A 19,504-nucleotide genomic window follows, 5' to 3' on the forward strand; every position below is an offset into this window, starting at 1 on the left:
TGTTGGCTAAAATCCTTCTCAATAAACTATTGGAAAAGAAAATCGCATGATCGTTCAGGGAACAAAACATTTTGTTCAGTTTTCTAACCCTGCATGCTTGCTTTCAGGGTCCACTTGTTTTAATAATTACAGTCACATGGCTAAAATAAATAAAGAAATAAAGAAATAAAACATATCTAATGTTTGGGGGTTCTGAGTAATTTTCTAGCAAAAAAATAATGTTTTTTTTACATGTAGGAGAGAACTGCGAGAATAGGGCTGGGTGGCATGTGGTTAAAATGTCATGTATTTTGTTGGCTTTGTTTATGAACTGACACGCAGTTCTTGTATCCGCCTTGCAGAACTGACCATCCCGGACACGGCCAATGTGTACTACGCCATGAACACCTCCGCCAATTTTGACTTTGTCCTGAGAAGAAGAGTAAGGTACAGCTGACCTTACACATCGTCATCCGGGGTAAAAGACTGGAGCGAGCCTCCCCCCTGCTCAGCAGATCTACTATACATGATTATTACATGTATCACAAGAGACTTGGATCCTCCTCCGTATTACACCTGTATTATAATATACAGGATTATTACACACTCCTTACCTAGCCTGCCGCAAGAGATTGAGGCCTTGTCATACCACACTCCAGTTATAATATAATAGTATATATTTTTTTAATCACTAGTGTGCTTATATCAGGTTATGTACTGTATTGTGAGTTCCTGCAGTATGTGCACTGAAAGTTACAAATCAGTACCACGCAGCACTGGGTATATTTGCAGTCACGGTCTTTGGGTGAGATATCACCAACCTTCAGGCCATGAGCTCCCCGCCTCTGTAACTCCCCCATTGAGGCAATCGTAAGCTTTAATTTACACAGCACAGTGCCAACTCTCATAAAAGATAAAGAGAATCCTCCAATTCATTAACCACTTCAGCTCCGGGAAGGATTTACCCCCTTCCTGACCAGGCCATTTTTTCGATACAGCACTGCGTCGCTTTAACTGACAATTGCGCGGTCGTTAGGGTTGCCACCTCATCCCTTTAAACCTGAACACATATTAATTACACAGTTTCTGTGGCTGATTAAGGTGGTAATTAAACTCACTTGGTGCCTTATCTGCATTAAACTAGCCTCAGAACCTGTGTAATTTAAAGGTGTTCGGGTTTAAAGGGATGAGGTGGTAACTCAAACAAAACCCAAACAAAATTGATGTCCTTTTTTTCCCCACAAATATAGCTTTATTTTGGTGGTATTTGATCCCCTCTGCGGTTTTTATTATTTGCGCTATAAACAAAAAGAGACAACTTTGAAAAATACAAAAATTTTTTTTTACTTTCTGCTAGTGGCGGCTGGTGTTCAAAATTTTTGGGGGGCACAAACTGAAAAAAAAAAAATCAATTGCAGCCTCACTGTGTCCATCAAACGCAACTACTGTGCCCATCAATTGCAAACCACTGTGCCTATCAAATGCAGCCACTGTGCCCATCAAACCCAGCCACTGTACCCATAAATTGCCACCACTATGCCCATCAAACGCAGCCACTGTGCCCATCAAACGCAGCCACTGTGCCCATATATTGCCACCACTGTGTCCATCAATTGCAGCCACTGTGCCCATCAAACGCAGCCACTGTGCCCATCAAACCCAGCCACTGTACCCATAAATTGCCACCACTATGCCCATCAAACGCAGCCACTGTGCCATCAAACGCAGCCACTGTGCCCATCAAACGCAGCCACTGTACCCATAATCTGCCACCACTGTGCCATCAAGCACAGCCACTGTAACCATCAATTGCCACCACTGTGCCCCATCAATTGCCGTCAGTTTGCCGCATCAATTGCCGCCAGTGTGCCCCATCAATTGCCACCAGTTTGCCCCATCAAATGCTGCCAGTGTCCTCCCACCCGGCACTTACCTGTCTCGGGTCAGCGCATTCCTCCACGCTCCCTCTGAGTCCTCGATGTCTTCTCCCGTTCCTCTTCTGCTATGATTGGATGCCTGATAGGCATCCAATCACAGCGCCTGTCGCTTCAGCCAATCAGGTGACAGGTAACCAGACCCGGTGCACCTGATTGGCTGAGAGGCGGGTCACTGTTAGGGAAGCGATTTATTCGTTAGTCAAAATAAAAAATAAAAATTTGTGAGTGCAAATAAAAAAAGTATCACGGACAGTACTCAATTTTCTCTTGTTACAACTGCACTAATACGGTTACAATCAAATCAAGTATGATTCAATTCCCTACAACAGTACTACGCAAGCAGCGAACGCACAGCAGTGCGCCCGCTGTTTACCAATTTGGAAGCCCACGGCTCTAATCAGGCACTTCCAAAAACACGCCCGCCGCTGTAATTCAGATGCCCGGCGCCCGACAAGGGGCCAGACACCTGAATAGGGGGCGGCAGCGGCGACAATAGATTCATGCAAAGCATGAATCTATCTATTGAAGATTGACGGGTGCAGGAGAGAGGGGGTGGCGCTCCTGCGCCCTCTGTGGATGCCCCGCCACTGCTTTCTGCTATAAAACATCCCCCCCCCCCCCAAAAAAAAGTAAAAAAAAAAATGTATTCATCAGTTTAGGCTGATATGTATTTCTGCTACATTTTTTTGTTAAAAAAAAAAAAAAATCGCAATAAGCGTATATTGATTGGTTTGCGCAAAAGTTATAGCGTCTACAAAATAGGGGATAGATTTATGACATATTTATAATTTTTCTTTACTAGTAATGACGGTGATCAGTGATTTTTAGCGGGACTGCGTCATTACGGCGGACAGATCGGACACCTAACTGACATTTTTTACACTGTTTTGGGAACCAGTGACATTATTACAGTAATCAGTGCTAAAAATATGCACTGACATTGTACTAATGACACTGGCAGGGAAGGGGTTAACATCAGGGGCGATCAGGGGGTTAAATGTGTTCCCTGTTTGTGTGTTCTAACTGTATGGGGGATGGGCAGCCTGGGGAAACACACAGATCCGTCTTCCTGCTTAGCAGAAAGACAGGATCTTTGTGATTTCTCCTGTCAGAACGGAGATCTGCCTTGTTTACACAGGCGGATCCCCGTTCTGTCACTGCGGGGAACAATCGTGGACGGCCGGCCGGTGGACATCAAATCCGCTGGACCCACTGATTGGCTCCCCCACTGGCCAATGGGAGTGCACGCGCGCGCCCACAAAAGCGAGTTTCCGAGCCGACGTGCAGCTACGGCGAGATTTGCGAGAACGAGCCAACCTGCCGCAGTATAATGACGGCAGCTGGTCGGCAAGAGGTTAAATAAACCCCAGCGCTCTCTCTCTATTTTGTTTTTCGGTCTCATAAACTAGACCTAGCTATTGCCTAGATTGCCTCTATTGTATGTCAGTAGTCATGCAAGTGAATCCAGCTTTGGGGTTACATTGCATTGTGTGTAATGGCACAATCCAGACCTGGATTTCCGTTATTTGCCCCCCCCCCCCCTACATTTCTTTTACTGCTCCGCCACCTATGAATACAGGAACTCTGGGCTTGTATTTCTGTACACCTTAATCTAGGGGTATCAAAATCAATTTCATCACAGGCCGCATCGCACCCTCCTTTACCTAACAATGCACCCCCCTTACCTTGTGCTGCTGCCGGCAAGAAGCTGGGGGTACAGCTGGGAAGCAGAAAGTGCAGGGTCTGGAGGAGGACCAGATGAGGGCAGGAGTCAGTTGTGGGAGTCTGCTGAATGCTGAGACCAGGGGGTGCGGAGATGGGGGGGGGGGTGGTGCTGTACAGAGAGGCGCAGGATCTGTAGGAGGAGTTCTGTCCTCCTCTCTGCTGCTGATTGCTGCTGATTGTTGAGACAAGGTGGTGGTGAGGGGGGTGCTGCAGGTGCAGGAGGGGTGCAAGGAGCACATAAAATGGCCTTGTGTTTGACACATGTGCCTTAAAGTGGAAGTAAACCCCCCCTATCGTTTTTAGTCAAGGAGGCTGCCATCTTGCCCTCTGTTTAATCTTCAACTGCCATGATGCTGCACATGTGATCAGTTATGACACCAGCCATTGGATGGTTTGACAGTTTGGTTGAGAGTACAAGCAATGTGACAGTTAGCATTCCCGACATTCCGGGAATGTAACTGTTTTTTTAAACTGTTAAATCGAGTTTCCACTTTAAAGTGTTTAGTTCCACTTGAACCGCTTCCCGACCGCCTCACGCAGATATACTGCGCCAGAAGGGCACGTACAGGCAGATTAACGTACCTGTACTTTGCCCTGTAAGAGGCGGCTTGCGGGTGCACGCCCGCCGCGAGCTCTGTGAATAGGATCGCGGGTCCCGCGGACTCGATGTCCACGGGGATACCCGCGATCATCTCACGAAGAGGAAGAACGGGGAAATGCTAATGTAAACAAGCATTTCCCCGTTCTGCCTAGTGACACTGACACTGATCACAGCTCCCTGTCATCGGGAGCGGTGATCAGTGTCGTGTCACACACAGCCACGCCCCCTCCCCCACAGTTAGAATCACTCCCCAGGACACACTTAACCCCTACACGGCCCCCTAGCGGTTAACCCCTTCACTGCCAGTCACATTTACACAGTAATCAATGCATTTTTAATCGCACTGATCGCTGTATAAATGTGAATGGTCCCAAAATAGGGCCAAAAGTGTTCGATCTGTCTGCCATAATGTCGCAGTCACAATAAAAATAAGAAATAAAAATCGCTGATCGCCGCCATTACTAAAAAAAAAATTATTCATAAAAATGCCATAAATCTATCCCCTATTTTGTAGACGCTATAACTAATCAATATATGCTTATTGCGATTTTTTTTTTTTCTTTACCAAAAATATGTAGAATATGCATCGGCCTAAACTGAGGAAAAAAATGTTTTTTTTTTAATATATATATTTTTTGGGGATATTATAGCAAAAAGTAAAAAATAATTTTTTTGTTTATAGCGCAAAAAATAAAAACCGCAGAGGTGATCAAATACCACCAAAAGAAAGCTCTATTTGTGGGGAAAAAAGGACGTCAATTTTGTCCGGGAGTCACGTCGCACGACCGCGCAATTGTCAGTTAAAGTGACGCAGTGCCGAATCGCAAAAAGTGCTCTGGTCTTCGGCCAGCCAAATGGTCCGGGGCTTAAGTGGTTAAAGTGTTACTAAACTCAAATAACAAAAATCCATACAATTTGCATTGACTGCTCATGCCTGCTAATATGTATCTGATGTTTTCTATGTGCTTTCTTTTGTTAAGAATAATCTATGCCTAAAATCCTGCCATTGTACTTCCTGCATTGGGGTGGCTACACTCCCCCCTCTGTGGTCTCCCTGAAGGGCTCTTTGTAGCCACCCTCAGCAAGTTCTCCTGTGGGACTTCTATATAAAGGTGCTGACACAGAGGGCCTCAGCACAAAAACCTTCTAAATCTATGTCAGCGGGTTGACAGAGGACTCTGCCCATGCAGACGTCAATTTTAGGAAGCACCAGAAATATCAAGCATGCCACGTGCATTAAATAAGGCAATGCACCAAGGGATGGGTAGTCAAGGCTGGCAGCATAGGTGACCATGGTCCTAGGTGCACTGCCCAAGCCTCACACCTATGCATTTTTAGTACTTTTTTGCAGATGTGCACTACAGAACATGTTCCATAAGAAACCATGTTAAATGCAATGTAGTGCAAATCTGCAAAAAGCACTAAAAATGCATAGGTGTGAACCAGGCCTTATACCAGTGGTTCTCAACTCCGGTCCTCAGGACCCACTAACAGGCCAGAATTTAAGTATTACCTTGGGAAGATGTAGACTAGAATACTACATTCACTGAGCAGCAAATGATATTACCTGTGATGTACTTCAGTTATCTTGCAAACCTGGCCTGTTAGTGGGTCCTGAGGACAGGAGTTGAGAACCATTGCCTTAGAGCAACCCATTTTATCTTTTAAATAGTGGGGTACAAACTTAATTGCCTAGATATTCAATGCAGTCCAAATTCCTGTCAGGGAAATCATCCTTACTAACTCTGGCACATCCAGTGAATGGCTAAACTTGGCCTTTCAACTAAGCTACATGTGTCACTCGTTTAAATGTTCCATTGACCAGTGTTTCTCAACTTCAGTCCTCAAGGCGCCCCAACAGGTCATGTTTTCAGGATTTCCCTCAGATGCAATAGCTGTGGTAATTACTAAGGCAGTGAAACTGATCAAATCACCTGTGCAAAATAATGGAAAGCCTGAAAACATGACCTGTTGGGGCACCTTGAGGACTGAAGTGAGGACACATAATACGATTATTACAAATTCTCATGTCTGTGCTGTACCGTCATTCCCATTGGCAAGGGAATAACTTTTTACTGGATACCACAGGCACCAGTGATGCCGCGTACACACGAGTGGACTTTACAGCAGACTTTGCTCGGCAGACTTTTCGACAGACTTTACGACGGACTTTCCGAATGAACGGACTTGCCTACACACAATCAACCAAAGTCCGTCGAATTCGTACGTGATGACGTACGACCGGACTAAAACAAGGAAGTTCATAGCCAGTAGCCAATAGCTGCCCTAGCGTGGGTTTTTGTCCGTCGAACTAGCATACAGACGAGCGGACTTTTCGACCAGACTCGATTTTAACGGATTGATTTCAAACATGTTTCAAATCTAAGTCCGTCCAACTTTTGAGAAAACAAAGTCCGCTGGAGCCCACACACGATAGAATTGTCTGATGAAATCCAGTCCGCCGGGCAAAGTCTGCCGTAAAGTCCGCTCGTGTGTACGCGGCATAAGGGGTAACTAAGGGATCTCCCTCTTGCCCACCATTATGAGTTTGGTATGATTGTGCCTTAAATTATTATAATATGTTTTTTTTTTTCCTGTTCTGCAGGGAATTTTGGACAGGTCACATAAAGAGCCTCTTTTTACTGTTGAAAATACCTGTGCTCTACATAGCAACCTATCTACTCCTGCTATTCTTATAATACAATTTTGAAAATTGATTGGTTTGCTATGATCAATACAGACACTATCAGTCTTTATAAAATCAGTGCAAAGAGGAATTAGGATAATGCAAAGTGCAGTAACCCATAATAACCAATACAAAATCATTTGTTAAAGCAGACTTGCATTCAAATGATCAGTTGAATGTATGTTAACAGTTTTGGTGAAATGACATATAAAAGGTAAATAGAAGGGCTTAAAAAATTGCCTTTCTAGGAGAAAATACTGTTGCAGGTTCCCCCCAGTGCCATTCACACTAAAATCCTAGGTGTTTGATTGATTGTTACGGATTACTACACTTAGCACTATGATTTCTTGAGTTGTCTTGCTGAATTAGCTTTTTTTTTAATGATTTCGTATGATGCACTACACAACATACGCACATCATGGTGGTGTACAATATGTGGCAGTGCTCAGCTCGGCTCTTCAGGTCAGGAGATTTAGAGGCTGCAAAAGAATGAAGGCTTTTGCTGCTTATGACATTTCAAAGATTGACCAAGGTAACCACTGGACATAATCAGAGGTGGCCAAGATAGCGGCTGAGAAACCAATTGGATACTGTCTGTCATCATCTAACCTGTAACAGGAAAATATCAACTGCAATCTGATTGGTGGTTAAGGCAACACCTTCATTGACCTTTCTACCAGTTTGTGTAATTGAGGAACACAGTTTAAGCAGTCCATTTATAAAACATTCATTGCGTGAATGTCAAGCATTCATGCAAACTGAACAAAATGTCCCCATAATTTTTAGAGCCTAATTGCCTGTATCATAAGTTCCATTTAGTGGCCAAAATGCAGCATAGTATTCTGAAATGCCTCAATGTTTTGCTTTGCGTCTATCTATTAAAGATTCTTGCGGTAAAAGCAAGGAAGCTTAGACTTTTGTATTGTATCAAGGCTTTACTAAACAGAAAAGCTGCACATACAAACTGTAGGATACACAATACAACACAAATCATAGCTTACAAAATATGCCTACAACATGCACAAGCCAATTTTCAATAAGTAAACGAAACAAGTTGCTCAACTTAGAGGTCAAGGTAATGTCCTTCATAGTTCTCTTCTCCAACTCAAAACGTCTCAAGTCCTTGAGCTTCCAACACACGTCTTGTTCTTTCTCTTCCAAAACACAACTCCTTTGTCTGACCACACGCATCTTTCAAAAGACCCCAAGCCCCTCCCACCAACTTCCTGTCCTCTATTCAGCTCCAAAACCTATCCAACTGGTTTATTTACATATCAATTGGGGGGGCTGGCTTCCTTTAAAACATATGGTTTCAAAAATATATCTAAAATCCATATTATGGCCATCAAGTTACTACAAATAGTCATGGCAACACACTCAATGAGATAACCATACCAAAGTTTGCCACAAGATCAGTGGTCACAAAATGGTGGACTGCGGGCTGAACCGAGACCGAGTGATGCTCCTCTCTGGATCGCCAGCCCGCTAGTCTGCAAAGCTAGGTCCCCACTGCTGAACAGTCATTGGTTGCTAGGACTGCTGGCGTCCTAGCAATCAAAGACGTCACGTGTATACCCCACCCCCTGCAGCACGCTTCTCCACCCAGCTCCCACCCACTACAACTCGCTTCATCTCCAGCTCCCAACCCCTGCCTGCCTGACTACAGGGAAATATACATCAGGTACAAATGCACTGTTCACTTTGATGGGCTCTACCAGTCTATAGATATAAAGGGGAACCCTGATGGGCAAACCTGATGTAAAGGGACACTCTGATGGGGTACCTGATGTAAAGGAGCACTCTGATGGGCACACTTGATGTAAAGGGGCACTCTTATTGGGGTGCCTGATGTAAAGGGGCACTCTGATCGAGGCAAATGATGTGAGGGGGCACTCTGATGGGCACACCTGATGGAAAGAGGTACTCTGATTGGGGCACCTCATGTAAAGGGGCACTCTAAAGGGCACACCTGATGTAAGGGGGCACTCTAACGGGGGAACCTAATATTTTTGATAGACAATGACTACAATCTTTCTGAGTAATAGCACAAACTTGAGGTTTGAACCTCAGCTGGAAGAAAGATTTAGCAACTGGACCTCCTTAAAATTTTAATGAATTGACCTTGCACTAGATGGAACTGATGATACAGGAATTTTTCTCTTAGAAGAATCACAGTGATCCTTACAAGAATAAGGACAAACTCCATTGAGGGTGTTCAAAGAAAAAGTGCAAATGGAAATAAGGTGCAAAGGGCAGTAAACCATAAACAGCGGATTTCAGTTTACAGCATCCAGATCACTAAAGATACAATTTCTGATTGGCCGCTAGGGTTTACGATGACAGAGTTGCACCCCCTGTTCCTTGCATGGCTCTCCTGACCAATCAACACGTTATACAATTATGTAAATATAATTTCCAATTAAATACATTTTGAGTCAATAAGACACTCAGGGCTGCTGTGTTATGCAGTTTAATAACCAAAATATTAGCCTTTGCTTGTACTTGAGTATTAGATTGTTTAAGTTTTCGTCTTAGGGTGTTCCAGCACAAGTTTAAATTCCACACCAACCTCAGAACATTCCATTTCATAAATCTGCTCCATATCTCCTGTTTTGTTGGAGCCGAGACTATTGGATATATATTTAATAGAGCACCACCTACTGATGAAACCTGGTGCTGTACTTTGACACAAGAACTCTTTGTGACCGTTCTTATATCCTGAAGATTGCATATGTGTTCATGTCTGTGGAAAGGGGTGAGTGGGGGTAGGCATGTTGCAAGCCAACCAACGGTGATCAAAGTTTTCCCTGAAATCTGTCAGGTTGGTCTGCAACTGCCCATAGACATGATCGGTTGATCTCATAAGAAATGTTCAAAGGGAAATTTTGATGTTATTTTGGAGTTTATCTGAATTTGGCATTTAATGTGTTTTTTTTCACTATGCTGTGCCACAAATTTGTTGTGTCTTACACCAATGGCTGTTTTGGTGACCAAAGATGGACTAATCTGTCCAACAATGATTGGGAACCAATAGATACCTCTAGTCTTAACCTAATAAATCAGCTAAGTGCCGAAACCTGGGGCTATACTTGTCAATGGCAACCCTGGTGCACACATGGTACTTTGTTTATTTCCTCTGCTGCACAGCAGAATAAAAGACCAGGCCTGCAATCCAGGAGATAAACAAACTAAATGGGGCATCTCTCAATCTTTAATTTATGCTGTAAAACCCATTTAAGTTCTGTTCTCAAGGGCTTATAATGAATATTGTTACAATCCGTTCTGTGACCATGCATACTCTTAAGTCTTTTGTCACTAGGACCACTTATTGCAACCAAAGTGACTAAGAATGCCTTTCTTAGTATGTAAAGATTACCAGTCAGTGCCCTGATCTTCATGAACAAGCTACAGATCTTTAATGGTTTTTCTCAAGTACCTGAGGGTCCTGAATCCCGATGTGATCTAGTATGCAAATGTAAACACTTTCCTGCAGTGTGGGGGCCTGGCCTGCCCGTCCTTTACCTTCCTAATGGCAAATCAAAACACTTGACAGCTTTACTGACCAATAGAAACCTGTGAAAAAGAGAGGGCCAGCCCCTAATACTGTAGAACAGTTATTACATATTAGAGCACCCTGGAAATCAAGGTTCCCGAGGTTCTCTAGGAGATCCTTAAAGATACATAAGGAACAAAAAGGTTTCTGCATTTTAGCGTGGCTCATTTATAAAAATTAGATAAATTGGGACTGTCATTTGTATTGTAAGTTTTTTTGTTTTGTATATTTAAAATGTCATAAAGACCAAATAACATGAGCACTAATAATGCAATGATTGATGACCTGTAAGAAGGAATTCCATGTCTGAGTAATGTGACCACTAACTACTTGAGTCATGCAATAAAAAAGCACTTTAATATCAATGCCGAGTCTTTCTGAGTTATGGGGAAAGAAAATATCTGTCCATTTACTAGAAACCAGTGACATCACTGAGACTTCATTTTCATAAGAACACAGCCTATCCATTTACTAGAGACCAGTGACATCCTGAGACCTTCATATTCATGAAAACACAGCCTATCCATTCACTAGAGACCAGTGACATCACTGAGTCCTTCATATTCATGAAAACATAGCCTATCCATTCACTAGAGACCAGTGACATCACTGAGACCTTTATATTCATGAGAACACAGTCTATCCATTCACTAGAGACCAGTGACATCACTGAGACCTTTATATTCATGAGAACACAGCCTACCCATTCACTCAAGAGTCCAGTGACATCGGTGAGACCTTCATATTCATGAGAACACAGCCTATCCATTCACTAGAGACCAGAGACATCACTGAGACCTTCATATTCATGAAAACACAGCCTATCCATTCACTAGAGACCAGTGACATCACTGAGTCCTTCATATTCATGAAAACACATCCTATCCATTCACTAGAGACCAGTGACATCACTGAGACCTTTATATTCATGAGAACACAGCCTATCCATTCACTAGAGACCAGAGACATCACCGAAACCTTCATATTCATGAGAGCACAGCCTATCCATTCACTAGAGACCAGTGATATCACAGAGACCTTCATATTCATGAGAACACCCAAAGAGAAAATGGAAAATACAAGTGCCTCTGAGTGTAGACTGTTAAAACATTTTATTTCAAGTGTAAAAAATATAACTCACATTGTGAAGGATGAGATCTATCACATAATGTAAAACGTCCGGTAAGTAAAGCCTCCACGGGTCCATACTGTAGAGCTTGAGAAAAGAGCATGCATTGTCTGTATGCCCTCTAGTGCACAAGCTCTGAAACGCATAGCTAGGGAGCACGCCGCTGCTGTTAACACAGAAGGTGCTGCGTTCCACCTTGTGTCCTAGCCCTCACCCTCGGCTTTCCTTCACCAACATGCAGCCGGCCAGGACAGCTTCGCGAGTGGTAGAGATGACTCTCCAGCGTGGACCCATGCAGGCTTTACTTACCAGACGTTTTACAACATGTGCCAGATCACATCCTTCAGAATGTGAGTTTTACACTTGGAATAAAATGTTTTAAACAGTCTACACTCAGAAGCGCCTGTATTTTCCATTTTCTCTCTGCATGTTTGGAGTTCACTTCTACTCCTCCACAAGACTGGCCCTGAAACACTGTACTTTCTCTTCCTTATCTCCCTTGTTATTAGAGCTTGGAGCTCTCAAACAACTGACAGATGGACAATCCCGCTTGCACCACTTTCTACAGTTTTGTCTTCATGAGGACATAGCCTATCCATTCATTAGAGACCAGTGACATCACAGAGACCTTCATATTAAAAATAAAAACACAGCCTATCCATTCACTAGACACCAGTGATATCATTGAGACCTTCATATTCATGAGAATACAGCCTATCCATTCTCTAGAGACCAGTGATAAAACTGAGACCTTCATATTTACAAGAACACAGCCCACCCATTCACTAGAGACCAGTGACACCACTAAGACCTTCATAGTCATGAGAACACAGCCTATCCATTCACTAGAGACCAGTGACCTCACTGAGATTCTTCATTTTCAAAAGACCACAGCCTATCCACTCACTAGAGACAAGTGACCTTACTGAAATCCTTCATTTTCATGAAAACACAGCCCATCTATTCTCTAAAGACCAGTGACACCACTGAGACCTTCATTTTCATGAGAACACTGCTTATCCATTCACTAGAGACCAGTGGGATCAACAAGGCCCTTCATATTCATGATAACACAGCCTATCCATTCACTATAGACCAGTGACATCACTGAGACCTTCATATTCATGAAAACACAGCCTATCCATTCACTAGAGACCTTTATATTCATGAAAACACAGCCTATTCATCACTAGAGACCAGTGACCTCGCTGAGATCTTCATATTCATGAGAACACAGCCTATCAATCCACTAGAGACCAGTGACATCACGGAGATCCTTCATTTTGATGAGAACACAGCATATTCATCCACTGTATTGTCACCATTTGAGGAGGCCACAAGGATGGTGAGCCATGACAGTGCATGCATCAGTGACCCAATCCCTGTTGTGTTCCTGCTGGAGCAGACTCTGCGTGGCATTATGGACAGGGCATTGGAGGCAGAGCAGCAGGAGGAAGAGGACTTCCTTTCCTCTCAAGGCCCACTTTATCCAGACACCATCATTCCTATGTCACAGAACACACAAGAGGAGAGAGAGTGGAGGAGGATTCTGGCACTTTCATAGGCTTCGAAGAAGAGGAAGACATGCGTCAATCTGTAAGCAATGGCTTTCCAACCCCAGGACCCTTGGGAGTAGTACGTGGCTGGGAGGAGGAAGTTCCAGATGCTGTCATCCTGAGTGACCCCCTGAGGAGTCTGCTTCTCAAGCCTCTGCAAATTTGAGGTGCATGGGTAACCTCATGCTTCAAAGCCTGCGAAGGGACCCAAGAATACGTGGCATAAAAGGAGAAGGATGATTACTGGTTGGCAACCCTCCTTGACCACTGTTATAAGGGGAAGGTCTCAGAACTCATCCCGTCCCCACAGAGAGTGCAGTAGATAAAATCTCTTGAGGACACGTTAAAGAGGATTTTATTGAACGTCTTTCCTGACTCCAGTAGGTTACAGTGTTGTGGAAAACGTAGTTTTGAGTCTTCTGTTGGTCAAGAGAGAAACGTTTGAGAAAGCATCCGCCTAAGTGAGGCATTTCAGAATTTTTTTAGTCCTCGCCGCCCAGGGCTGTCAGCTTTCACATCCCATCGGCAGCATCTGCATCACATGGTGGACGATTACCTCGGGGCCAAAACAGAGATGGAGAGCTTTCCAGCTGACGATCCACTGACTTACTGGATCATGAGAATAGACCACTGCCCAGAACTTGCCCAGTATGCTATTGAGTTGTTGGGCTGCCCTGCATCCAGTGTGCCTTCAGAACGGGCATTCAGTGCTGCAGGTGGTTTCGTTACTCCATAGACCGTTTGACTTTTATAAAAATGAATCAGTCCTGGATTACTAGCTATGCAGCCCCTGATGCCGATGTCACTGATTAAGTCTTTTTTGGATGTGGAATCTCTACAGAACTTTGAGGCTGCCTAGCTTTCAGTGTGTTCAATCATTTCATCTGGAAGAATGTTTCTGGTATAGGTTTAATGGGCACAATTAACACCTAAAGAGTAATTTTTCAGCACCTGTTTGACAGGGGCATATCATTGCAATTTTTTTTGCCTTCATCAAGAGCACCTCTATAGGGTTACCGTGGGAAGGTGCCCCCGACACCCAAAGATTAATTTTTTTGCACCCGTTTGACAGGTGCGTATCATTGCAATTTTTTACAGCACGGCCAATTCTTGCTTTCATCAAGAGTACCTCTATAGGGTTACGGTGGGAAGGTGCCACCGACACCCAAAGACCAAATTTTTACACACCCGTTACATTCTGGAATGTATCTAAAAAATCTCTAATCTTGTTCCCAGTGCACTACATTGTGGCCTCATCATGCACACTGGCTCCCCAGCTGTTGCTGAGCAAAATAAAGACAATTATTGCTGTAGCAGATTCTAGACATGGTACAGATCTGCCACTTTACAGGTAGACTAAGGGGACCCCCCAGGCACTATATTGGAAGGAATTTTTCATTTTTATGCTTTCACTTTAAAAGAAAAAAAAAAACTGCTCATTTAAAAATGAAGTTTTTCACAAACTTTTTTTTTATTGATACTACCCTGTTTCCCCGAAAATAAGACCTAGCGTGATTGTCGGTGATGGCTGCAATATAAGCCCTACCCCCCAAATAAGCCCTAGTTAAAGTCCTTGTAGGTCTTATTTTCAGGGTAGGGCTTATTTTTGTGGAAACAGGGTAGTGCTTATTTGGGGGGGGTAGGGCTTATATTGCAGCCATCACCGACAATCACGCTAGGTCTTATTTTCGGGGAAACAGGGTATGTACCTCAGGGCAGGACCCGGACCCCTATAACCATTGTATGCCCAATTACTTGCATATAATTCTTCAAATGGGCATTTTTAATTTTTGAAGTTCTGGTCCCATTAACTTTAATGGGGTGCGATATTAGAGTCTGAACTTTCAAAGTGTTCGAAAGTTCTGGTGTGAACCGAACAGGGGTCCGTTCGGCCCATCCCTATTCTCTAGAGACCAGTGACATCACTGAGATCCTTCATTTTTGTGAGAACACAGCCTATCCATTCACTAGAAACCAGTGAAATCACTGAGACCTTCATATTCATGACAACACAGCCTATCCATTCACTAGAGAAAAGCCAACTTAATTAGTGCATAGTTTTTTTTCACTCACCCCGACTCAGTTTCTCTAACAGGAGTTGGCAACATATCACTGAACAGAAGGGCAAATGAAAGGCGGTGCTTGGACTGCCACACTAATCGTCATTATACATTTCCTATGGAATTTCCAGATAAAGTTGATCCCCAGGGTGCATTGTGCACTATGCCATGGCATAGTGGCTTAACCAGCTCTGGCCTTCCCACAACACAGGAACAACAGTTCCAAATGTGCCCACTTAGCTAGCCAAACTGTAAGCCCTTCAAATATATTACCAACAAGCAGGTAACCAATCAAGTTTGACTATAATAGTCTATGGGGAAGTCATTTCAAATGATGCTCTCACGCAGCAAATGCCAATCATTGTCTTTCTTTTCTGCGACCCTGGGCAATCAGAGCTTACAGTACAACTGTCATGTCCAGGCTGCATAAAAAGCAAGAACACCTGAAAGTTGAGATAGGTACAGCATGAGTATCAGTCACTTCATTTCGGATTATCACTGGCTGCTGTCCCATGCATAGGTCATTACAAATTAGACGAAAAAAAATAAGCCTTTTAAGACATGAACCCATGTTGAAAGATTTACCTTACGCTAATATCTGTCACATGTTTATCTACAAATAATGAAAGGAATAATTACCCCATTTAAGAAAAAAAAAAAGAAAAAAGACAATAGCCATACAGTGAAAAATATATACTGTTTTTTGTTGAAAATGTATACTTTATTTTTGCATTTAAAATATACAAAAAACAAATACTTTAACAGGGTATATTCCACCCTGTACTGCGACGCACCGCATAAATACACTACATAGCAATACAATTTCAAGCATACAATAAATTACATTCATCCTGCGCTATGATGCCTATTGTGTTGCACAGAGTAAAAATACCCCGAAACATCACGTCATGCATGACGCCGCATTGCCCCAAAAGCATTTACTAAAAACATGTTACTAAATACATATTACTTTAGTCATGTAACGTTTCAAACAGATTACAATTTCAACAAGCAACAGGTGTGATGGGGGTAGGGGAGGGGGAAAAGAGATCAGGGGCTCGAAGCTTTTACTGAAAGGACAAAGACACACATATATACTGTACTGCACATGTAGGGTAGGGGCACAGGATTGCATGATGTAGTTCCCCAGTTTGGTCTAGGGCTGCAACTAATGATTATTTTCATAAATCGATTAGTTGGCCGATTATTGTTTCGATTAATCGGTTGATAAGCTGATAAAAAAATAAAAAAAAAGTGTTGTGTAAAATTTAGTTAATATGTAAAGTTTTAAAAAAAGGCAATTTATTCTTAAATATCTCTATGCAGTGGTAAATATGAATAACTATATGGTTAAGGAGTAAAATATCTAATCCATTCTGAGAATAACAGACAGAAGAGATATACTGCATATAATATTAGAGGAGAGATATACTGTATATGCTATTAAAGGATATATACTATTAAAAGGGTGAATCTGGTAAATATCATCAGACTCAGATCAATTTTTTTTTTAATTTATAAAACAATGTCTTCCTTCAAAAAAAAAAAAAAAAAGGCATTTTAAGAATGTTCGTTCGATTTTCTATTCGTTAGTGGGGTCAAATTGACGTTCATTTTCAACCACGGTGACAATTTGGAAAACTTCTTGGTCAAAGGAATTTTCAGACGATGTATGTGGTTTTCGTTCATTTTAAAAACACAATGTTAAAAACAAGTGAAAATTTCAAACATTCTTTCTTTTTTTTATTTTTTAAATAACATTTTTATTGTTATATTTTTATTACAAGATTACATAGTATATACCATCGTTCAAAGTCGTACAAGTTATTAAAACATTCAATACTAAAAGAAAGAAAGAGGGGGGAGAAGGGAAGAAGGGTAAAGAAGGGGGGGGGGGGGGGGAGGTGGTTATTACATTGTTTTGTTTACTTGTTCAAGGTGGGTCCTCCCAACGGTGCCACAGCTCCCATATTTTGTTGTGTGCTTCCAGCCTGTCCTGAATTCTGGCCGTCATCTTCTCCATCGACTCCACATCTTTAATCCTGGCGTATAGGGCTTCAGGAGTGGGGGGAGAGGTTTTTTTCCAATTTAGGGCGATGAGGCAGCGTGCCGCTGTGAGAATATGACGCATTAACTTTTTGTATGCCTTAGGGATTTTTGGTTGTAGGACTCCTAGAAGAAAGAGCTTGGGGGTCATGGGAACCTGAACCTCCAAAAGACCGGTCAGCAATTGGTGGACTTCAGTCCAGTAGGGGGCAATCAATGGACAGCTCCAGTATATGTGGAGAAGTGTACCCCTTTCTTTCTGACATCGCCAGCAGCGGTCGGGACTTGAGGGGTATATGGTATGGAGGGTGTCCGGAGTCATATACCAGTATAGGAGAATTTTATAAGTATTCTCCTTGTATAGGGTGCATAGGGAACTTTTTGCCGCCTGGGTCCATATCGTCTGCCATTGCTCCATGGGAAGTTCCTCCTCGAGGGCTTTTTCCCATCTGATCATATAAGCATGTTTACCTTTAGTTTCTAGTGGGTAGGCATTTATTATTTTGTAAATATCAGAGATTAGGCCCTTCTGGGCTGTGCCTCCCATAATCAGGTTTTCGAAAGGCGTTGGAGGGGAGAACTGTAGGTCAGACGCTATGGACAGGGCATAATGGCGTATTTGCAGGTAGCTGTAGAAGGCCTGGCGTGGAAGGTCATATTTGGTTTGAAGATCAGAGTAGGGCAATAATCTGCGGGTTCTTGGGTCTACTATGTGTCCGTAGTGGAAGAGGTTCCGCGACGACCACGGGTGAGACATCTGGCGAGTGAGGCTGTCCGGAATTTTGGGGTTATAGATGAAGGATGTTAGGACTGATTTTTCTGAGGACAATTCATGGACATTTGATAATTTGTTCCACAGTCGGCGAAGATGGGACACTGTTCCCAGTGAGCGCTCGGGGGGGACCTCCGCCCTCGCGCTCCACAATAGGTTATTAGGGTGGGTCGGGGCCAACCATATTTTTTCAATCTCTGTCCACCTATTATAGGACCGTTGGGTAAACCAGGAGGCTATGGCACGTAGTTGGGTGGCTTGATAGTATTTGATGAGGTTGGGGAACGCGAGACCTCCATCTGAGCGTGCCGCCATCATCACCGACCGAGGAATTCTATGTCTTTTGTAGTTCCAGGTAAATTTAAAAAGGTCAGATTGTAGTTTACTCAGGTGACTGTGGGGGACAGGGATGGGTAGAGTTTGGAAAAGGTAGAGCAGTTTCGGGAGGATTGTCATCTTAATCGACGCGATCCGACCTAGTAAGGAGATATGATGTTTTTTCCATGATGTTAGCAGGGCTCTGATGGAGCGGTATATGGGGGGAAAGTTTTCCTGGTATAAAGTGTTAAATTTTGTAGTGATGTGTACCCCTAGGTATTTCAAGGAAGTAGTTTTCCAGTGATAAGTGAAGTTTGCTTTTAGGTGTGTTGTTTCCTTATCTGAGATGTTGATTGGAAGGGCCTCTGATTTAGAGGTATTAATTTTATAGCCTGAGAGGGCTCCATATTTGTCCAGTTCTGCGTGTAAGTTTGGCAGGGAGATTCGAGGTTGGGTCAGGGTAAGGATCACGTCGTCTGCGAACAGCGAGATCTTGAACTCCCGCCCCCTAACGGAGACCCCCCGAATATCCTGATTACCTCGGATAGAGGCCGCCAAGGGTTCAACACATAATGCAAATAGCAGGGGTGATAATGGGCATCCCTGTCGGGTGCCGTTTGTTATCGAGAAAGCTGGGGAAATGGCAAAGGGAGTTCTGACCTGTGAAGAGGGATTTGTATAGAGATGTTTAATGGCTCTCAAGAATGGTCCCCGAAATCCCACGTGTTGTAGTGTGGCGAACAGGAAGGGCCACCCAAGTCGGTCAAAGGCCTTTTCGGCGTCTAGGCTAAGTAGCAGAGCTGCCGTTTTCTCCCTATTCGCCACATCCACCAGATCAATCACCTTCCTGGTGTTGTCTCCTGCCTGCCTGAGGGGGACAAAGCCCACTTGGTCCTTGTGAATTAGGGATGGGAGGATCATGTTCAACCGGATTGATAGTAGTTTAGTGAAAATTTTTAGGTCTGAGTTCAGCAGGGCAATAGGTCTATAGTTGGCACATAGGGTAGGGTCTTTTTCTGGCTTAGGGATCAGAGTGATAAACGAGCGTTGCATGTCTGACGGGATGGGGGAGTCTCGGAAGAAGGCGTTGAAGAGTTTGCACATATGTGGTAAGAGGATGGGGAGGACTGCTTTGTAGTATT

At 43.3% G+C, this 19,504-nt stretch overlaps 1 protein-coding gene across 3 annotated transcripts in view; it reads left to right on the top strand.

Annotated features, from left to right (window-relative positions):
- The window catches only part of RGL3 (ral guanine nucleotide dissociation stimulator like 3), a 139,298-nt gene extending 128,452 nt beyond the window's left edge, over positions 1-10,846 (top strand). For all 3 annotated transcript variants that reach the window (XM_073622683.1, XM_073622684.1, XM_073622685.1), the window contains one exon: positions 342-10,846. In XM_073622683.1, coding sequence (XP_073478784.1) covers positions 342-436 — 95 coding nt within the window. In that variant the 3' untranslated portion in view covers positions 437-10,846. The remainder of the gene's footprint in view (positions 1-341) is intronic.
- The last annotated feature ends 8,658 nt before the right edge of the window (positions 10,847-19,504 follow it).

Source organism: Aquarana catesbeiana, linkage group LG03, assembly GCF_042186555.1.
Source record: "Aquarana catesbeiana isolate 2022-GZ linkage group LG03, ASM4218655v1, whole genome shotgun sequence".
Lineage (NCBI taxonomy): Eukaryota > Metazoa > Chordata > Amphibia > Anura > Ranidae > Aquarana > Aquarana catesbeiana.